This window comes from Dipodomys ordii, unplaced genomic scaffold (genome assembly GCF_000151885.1).
Source record: "Dipodomys ordii isolate 6190 unplaced genomic scaffold, Dord_2.0 Scaffold11, whole genome shotgun sequence".
NCBI lineage: Eukaryota > Metazoa > Chordata > Mammalia > Rodentia > Heteromyidae > Dipodomys > Dipodomys ordii.
Genome location: NW_012267227.1, coordinates 6,178 through 13,653, shown reverse-complemented (window position 1 = coordinate 13,653; position 7,476 = coordinate 6,178). Strand labels below are relative to the sequence as shown.

The 7,476-nt window shown below is 42.9% G+C and overlaps 1 protein-coding gene and 1 long non-coding RNA gene across 4 annotated transcripts in view; both read left to right on the top strand.

The window, feature by feature from the left end:
• LOC105981209 overlaps positions 1-1,257 on the top strand; it is a 13,957-nt gene extending 12,700 nt beyond the window's left edge. Inside the window, exons 2-3 of the long non-coding RNA XR_001174807.1 lie at positions 620-739; positions 1,205-1,257. This is a non-coding gene — a long non-coding RNA (uncharacterized LOC105981209). The remainder of the gene's footprint in view (positions 1-619; positions 740-1,204) is intronic.
• Positions 1,258-2,466: 1,209 nt separating this feature from the next.
• Positions 2,467-7,476, top strand: part of LOC105981208 (ral guanine nucleotide dissociation stimulator-like) — an 11,044-nt gene continuing 6,034 nt past the window's right edge. The window contains exon 1 of one of the 3 annotated variants that reach the window (XM_013010288.1): positions 2,467-2,644. In XM_013010288.1, coding sequence (XP_012865742.1) covers positions 2,613-2,644 — 32 coding nt within the window. In that variant the 5' untranslated portion in view covers positions 2,467-2,612. Of the gene's footprint in view, positions 2,645-3,485; positions 3,940-6,745; positions 6,844-7,476 lie in introns of those variants that run through there. The other 2 variants (XM_013010287.1, XM_013010289.1) reach the window with 2 other exon arrangements.

Sequence of the window (7,476 nt, the reverse complement as noted above, 5' to 3'; positions counted from 1 at the left end):
TACCACTTGAGCCACAGCACCACTTCTGGCTTTTTTCTTTTTGCTTATGTGGTGCTGAGGAATTGAACCCAGGGCCTCATGCATGCAAGACAAGCACTGTACCACTGAGCCACCTTCCCAGCCCCTGTAGTTACTTCCTTCTGTATTGACTGTTAAGAAAATCATCTCATGGACTTAACGCCCGTAATCCTAGCTACTCAGGAGGCTGAGATCTGAAGATCATGGTTCAAAGCCAGCCTGGGCAGGAAAGTCCATGAGACTCTTATCTACCAAAACTACCAAAAAAGCTGGAAGTAGAGCTGTGGCTCCACTTGAGACTTGAGTCTTGAGACTCTTATCTCCAATTAAGGACTCAAAAAAATGGAAGTAGCTCTAGGCTGAAGTGGTAGAGCACTAGCTTTGAATACATAGAGGCTCAGGGACAGCATTCAAGCCCTGAGTTAAAGCCCTGCAACTGACAAAAAAAAAAAGTGTAAGGCCTTGAGTTTAAGCCCCAGTACCAAGAACAAACCAAACAAACCGTTTATTGCCCATTTTGTTACAGTGGCTGTGGCCTTGGTGTGCTGGTAGTGATGTGGTGATTTGTTCTACTTTAAAGGTGTCCTCTCTTGCTTTGTAGCTTCAGAGCACCGATTCCCTGGAATGCCTTGAATGTTTCATAGACCTCAACAATGGTGAAGGGCAAATTTTTACTATTGATGGCCCCCTGTGCTTGAAAAAACGTGCAGTCTATGTTTGGGTGAGTATATGCCTTAAAGTTGTTTTTTGAGGGGTGGGGGGTGGGGCTTCTTTACAATCTGATATTATCATTTGACAACCAAGAAGAACAGTTACTGTATTATTGCTTCAGTCTAATGTTCTCCCAACTGAGCTATTTCGGCGACCTCTCAGTTACTGTATTATTTCTAACAGTGTGAGTCCATTTTCCCATAGTTGCCCGTTTCTCAGGTAAAATAAGGTGGTCATGCTTTAAAAAGACTCAGCTGTTCCCAAGTTTAACTTGCTCTGGGGTTTCTCTCTCAATTGAAATTTCCTCTCTAAAAACATCATAATGTTTTCCGTTTCACAAGTAGATTTAGTTTTGGAATCAGTGCGAAGGTTTAACCAACTTTACATCTTGAAATGTTACTTTCATGTGTACTGTCCTTTTCTGTGTACCACATGTGAACTCTTCCTCCCTTAACAAGTCATGATCATCTTCTAGAAAGCTGATAGACCTGGCATATACGCCTTTCCATGCTGTGCTCAAGTGTGGCCACCCTGACCGCTGACATCCAGGTCTTCCCCAGGCCAGAGCCATTCATTGTAGATGAAGAAATCGATCCTATCCCAAAAGTCATTAACACAGGTAAAGCATTAAAAATTCCCTCCTGGCCTTCCTCTTTTCTCTGCCCTCCTTTCACTTGTGACTTACTTTCTCCCCATCTAGGAGGGTTGGAAAGAATCTTGTATTCTCACAGGGAGGTGCTATTGTCATCAGCCCTGGATTTTTTTTTTCTTTTTTGCTGGTCCTGGGGGCTTGAACTCAGGGCCTGGGCATTGTCCCTGAGCCTCTTTTCTCAAGGCTAGTCCTCCACCACTTGAGCCACAGCACCACCTCAGACTTTTTCTGTTTATGTGATACTTTGGAATCAAACCCAGGGCTTCATACAGTCCACAGGAGAACCTCCTTAGGTGATTTGTCTATACTGAGATAATGCTTTCTGCATAGATTTCAATCCACTCTATCACAGTTACTCATTCGGAAGTGATCTCATTTCCATCATTTTGTCTGATTCTTTTTCCCACCTTAGTGTGCCAATGAGTCAGGCCTGAACCTGAATGTGCCATGCAATATATGGAGCCCGGAGGCAGGCCTGCTGGACATGCTGGTGATGAACCTGGTCCCTGCCTACCAGAAAGGCGATCTCTTCTATGTTGGAAACTTCCTCCACAATTATAGACAGTGGGGGACAATGGAGCAAGTGCTGGATATTGTGTTTAAAAAGTGAGTGTTCCCCCTTCCTTCGCATCTTGGTCTGTTCAGCCTCTCCTTGCTGAGTTGTGGAATACTTGGCACCCCTCTGAACCTGCAGATTTCACGGGGGTCTTCTCAAAGGAGCTTGGCATGAGACAAAGAAGTGCACCCCCTGCCTACTTTCTTAGTAGTGGTCTGCGCAGGACATTTCCCAGAAAAGCTACTGGAACCTCAGAAGCTTGCTTACTTACAGGCATGTGCCTGTGGCACCCAACTTCTGCCCTCACCTAGGTGAAGTTGTAGGAAATCACATTTCCCATGAGTACATAAGGTTTCATTGGGAATTGGATGTACAGCTTCCTCCATTAGAGCCTCATTTAAATTGAACTCTACCTTAACATCCAGAATCCACTGTCAAACTCCTATACTGATTTCTCTTTCTCAGGCTTTGGCCGCCATAGAGCAGCTTCTCCTGACCTCCCAAGAAAGAAGCTCTCGGTAACGTCAGGGATGGTGACGGATGGAGATCTGGAGCCATCACTGGACTCCACAAAGCATGTGCATGTAGAGGGGTTGCATGCATTTGCAGTGAGGCCCCAAAAGGTTGTGAGTCCTGTGGATAAGACACTGGTTCTGAACCCCATATGTGACAGAGATGAACCTTAGGGACCCCAACGAAAGAAGAAAGTAATAGTGATTGTCTTCCTCTGACTTTCACAAGCAGATCAGCTTGTAAAGGGTCAAATCAGCACTCCTCCTGGCGTGCTGGAGGGAGTAGCACACGTGGGGCTGATGGAAAATGTCCCCAGTCTGTGTTCAGGGGAAGCAATGAGTGAGGTCCAAATGTTAGATGCAGCTCAGGAAAGTGAATCTGTCCTCAAAAAATATCTGGACAAATCTGTCCTGCTGCAGCATAGCCAATCTCCAACTGAGAAATTAGAATCTGCCTCTCCGGCAACTGCAGGATCAAATCCTATCTTTCATGAGGAGGTAGATGCCTTGGAGGATTCTGAGTTAGAATTTATGTCTGAAGGCAACTTAGAAGCCGACCTAGACTTAGAGCTTCCCTCCCCTCTCCCTGGGGATATCTCTCTTTTACTTTTTGTCCTGATTGGTGTAAAATGTTCATTCTTTTTATTCTTCTAAATTTATTAAAATGTATGTTTATGTTGTACAATTTATGGATCCTAAATACTGTGGGTTTTTTAATGTACATTCTGATGTCCCAGGCACATGTGTCCTGAGTAAGGGCAAAAGACAGAGTGACCTGGAGCTGTCCAAGAGCAATAACTGGCTATAGAGGGAAGTGTTCAGTGCACTGTGAGGGGTAAGGTACCCAGCCCATGCCTGCATGAGGTGATCAGGCCACTACTAAAGCTCTAGGACATAGCAAACCAGATGTCCTTGAAAGTTGTTCTGTCAGACTAAATGTACTAAATGGGGGACTTTCTTCCATTTGTGAAGTCAAGTCAGTACCCACCCCCATTTTGCTCTGTGCCAATATGTAAGAACATTTCACCTCAAAATGACATCAAAAAGCTACTTTGAGGGAAAAGTATTTGACAAAATACATGGGAAATAGGGAAAAGCCATCATCAATAGAAGAAAGAAAACTTAGTCAGAGGGACAAAGACATGCAAGGTGTCCTGACCCATCTCAATAATTCTAGTTTCAAGAGTGCTCTATACTTCCTCAGGATGGAGCTTCAAATCAGCCCCTGTAGAAAAATCTGAAAGACTCATCCAATGAGCCAGCAAAAGTCAGAAAGTCCTAGCATGGCTGAAGTTACATGTTTAAGCATGGAACAAAAAGTAAGCAAGAGCTCAATGTCCTGAGTTCAGATTCCACTACTGGCACAAAAGATGAAGACATCTAGACATGAAATGTGTGCAATGGTAGCTTTAAACCATGGAAACAGAAAAACATACGAATGGGAATATTACATATTTAAGCAAGAAGGCCAGACTTATAATAAACCATTGGTGAGTAGGTGTGGGCCTGTTTATGTTCTATGGGAGCTTGTAGAATGATTTATGAAACACCAAATAGATTCTAGTTAGCCAAATGTGGATCTGGATGATGTGTACTATGTAGTGAACTGTGGAAGGATAGGAAATACATCTTAGATATCCATATTCACTTTCTAATTGGAGTGGTAAGGGATTGCTCAGTCTTCCTGTCTGTTTTCTTGTGTTTGTCTGTTTCTGTTTCTGTCTGTCTCTGTCTCTGTCTGTCTCTGCCTCTTCCTCTGTCTCTGTCTCTCTGTCTGTCTGTCTCTCTCTCTCTCCTTTCTCTCTCTGTCTCTTCCTCTCTTCTATTTTGTTGTGGAGCTTGAACTCATGCTGTGGGACCTGTCTCTGAGCTTTTTTTGCACAATGCTCTTCAACTTAGAGTCACAGCTCCACTTCCAGTTTTCTGGTGGTTAATTGGACAGAAGAGGACTTTCTTGCCAGATATGGCTATGAACCATGATCCTCCCATTTAGACTCCTGACTAGCTAGCAGTACAGGTATGATCCACAGTGTCCAGTAGGGAATCTTTTGTGTGTGTGTGTGTGTGTTAGATCTTGCCTCCCTTCTCTCTGGACAAATGCCTGTTTTACTATTTATTGTTTGAACAGTATTAAAATGTCCATGTTTACATGATGTTGTAAAATTCTTGAATACAAAATACAAAATACTCTGGTCTTTTCTACCTCCAATCTAATATCCTGGGCACATGGGGCCTGATTGGGAGGAAGCAGAGTGTGCTGGATCTGGGGAACAAATCTGCTGGATTTACAAGGAACTGGTGACTACAGGGAGCCACAAGTAATGCAGGCAGTAGAGGATGCAGCCTGTGCTGAGATAGGACCCTTGATGCTGAGACACAAAAGCTCTGTGTTATATCACAACAGGTGTCTTTGAAAACTGGTCCCACTTGAATCTCAAGACCCCACCTCTTAATAGGGATTACTTACTCTCTGCAGCAAGTCAGGTATATGTGTTGATGTTTGAAGGTCTCTGCCAACAATGAGCAATTCTGCACTGTGCAAATAGAGAACATATAAATTTTAAAAGCTAGAATTAAATATTTGGTGCTGTTTTATGCTCTTAAGATGTTCCTTGCTTTGGGTTTTCATGAAGATTTTCTAAGTCTGCATGAGGGTGGATATGGACTGTAAGTTATCAAGATGACACAATAAGAGACTCATGCCTGCATTTGGAGAATGGTCTGGAATGAGCTTGCTGCACATATTACCTTACTTGGGCTAGGCATTTTTCTCTGTAAGAAGTCATTTTGGCTGCCTTTTCCCATTCATTATATCAGAAGCAACAACCTCTAACATGTAAATAGATGTACTTTGATGTAACATTTAAGAAAATCTGAGGGAATATTTAACAGTATTTGGAAAAGGGTGTCGTTTGTGGTAGTCAAAAACTTATATTCTAACCATGTTGGCATTGTTCTACACAAATAGATCAATGAGTCTCTGTATACCAGGTGAGGAACAGTTCTTAGCCTCCCTGTCTTGAAGCACACGTTCTGAGAATCCTTGAATTTCATGTGCTCTTTATCCCAGGGCAGTGGATTCTGAGAGGAGGCCTGGCCCTGCAGTGTGGCAGAGGTGCATGTGCAGAGGGAACATGTCTGGTTGGCATGCTGGAGTGGAAAATCCAGAAACTTTGGCAATCACCAGTTCAGTGAAGAGGACAGAGGGTTTAGGAAGGGACCGAGTGAAGAGTATGCGTGTAGGGGGTGTGTGTACAGAATGGTGGTGCTTGAACTTAAAAGCTGGCCACTGTCTATGAGTTCTTTCTCTCAAGGCTAGCACTCTAGCACTTTGAGCTACAGCTGGAGATAATCTGATAGCATTTCCTGACCTGGCTGGCTTTGAACCATGATCCTTAGATCTCAGCCTCCTGACTAGCAAAGAATACAGGCCTGAGCCAGAGACACTTATCCATATCATTTTTGTGTGTAGACTATTGGTGGTAAAGAAGACTCATTTATTCAAGAACTAAAAAATGACTAACAAGGGAGATTGTTGATGAAAATCTGCATGTCTAACAGAAGACTTGGGTAACATTGTGACAGGAAAGGCTACATTCCAAAATTGGGATTATTTTCTGTGTTCACTATATACATCACTTACATATTATATATAACATAATATATATAAATATAATACTACATGATAATACATATATTTGAATGTATTTTATAGGAGGACTAGCATATGATATTATGGGTCTCGAATATGTTGTTTCACAAACCATTAATGTAAAAGACATTATTGGGGAATTCAGTGATATACCATTGAGTCTCATATATTGTGTAGGTATATCTGTCTCAAGTTAACATAGTTAAATTCGCCAAATGCTGTTGCAAAAAGGGGTCATATGCTGGACGCTGGTGGCCCATGCCTATAATCCTAGATACTCGAGAGGCTGAGATCTGAGGATCACAGCGGAATGTCAGCCAGGCAGGTACATCCATGAGACTCTGATCTCCCAATAAGCGACCAGAAAACCAGAAGTGGTACTGTGCCTCAAGGTGGTAAAGCCCTAGCTTTGAGCTGAAAAGCTCAGGGTCCAGGCCCAGAGTTCAAGCCCATCAAACAATCCTCCATCCCCCCAAAAGTATGCCATGGCAGGGAATGAGCTGTTCATATATAGCTCAGGCCTGTGATCCCAATTAATCAGGAAACTTGGTTCTGAATTTCAGAGGTTCTATCCTCAGGGCACTAAGTTTTGAGAGAAGACTTGAGCTCCTCAAGGGACACAAAGAGACATGTGCAGTGGAGGATGGCTTGTGTCTGTGTTTGGATGGGAAATCCAGAAACTGAACAGCCATTGCCACAGTTGAGGAAAGATGAGGCTGAAGAGGAGCAATGTCCATGCTGGGTAGGAAAGTTCCATGAATCTCTCATCTCCAACTGACTACAAAAAGCTCAAAGTGGACCTGTGTCTCAGGTGATAAAGCACTAGTTTTGAGGAAAATTGCTCAGGGTCCAAGATCAGAAATGCACACACACACACCACAGTAAATATTGTAATTAACACACACACACACACACACCACAGTAAATATTGTATTTAAATTCCTATGCAGAGACTGGACAACAGCTCAGCAATGTGTGAAATTCTTCCCGTTTGTGTTAAGGGAGGAGGATAGATCATGGGACACAGAAGCAAAGACTTCAGAGGCAAATCACTATATAAACAATTAGCTTTAAGGCGAAAAGAAGTAGTTTTCTACCTTAAATACTACAATCCTTCAAAGCTATAGTAAAACAAATCCTCGTCATCATAAAAAGACAATGCAGAGGCTCTTCCTTTCTCTGCTTGCCTCCATGAAATATTTCAAGTATAAAAAATAATTTTCTCACTTACAAAAATGGAGACCTGTGGCTGGGAAGGTGGCTCAGTGGTAGAGTGCTTGCCTAGCATGCATGAAGACCTGGGTTCAATTCCTCAGAACCACATACACAGAAAAAGCCAAAGTGGTGCTGTGGCTCAAGTGGTAGAGTGCTAGCC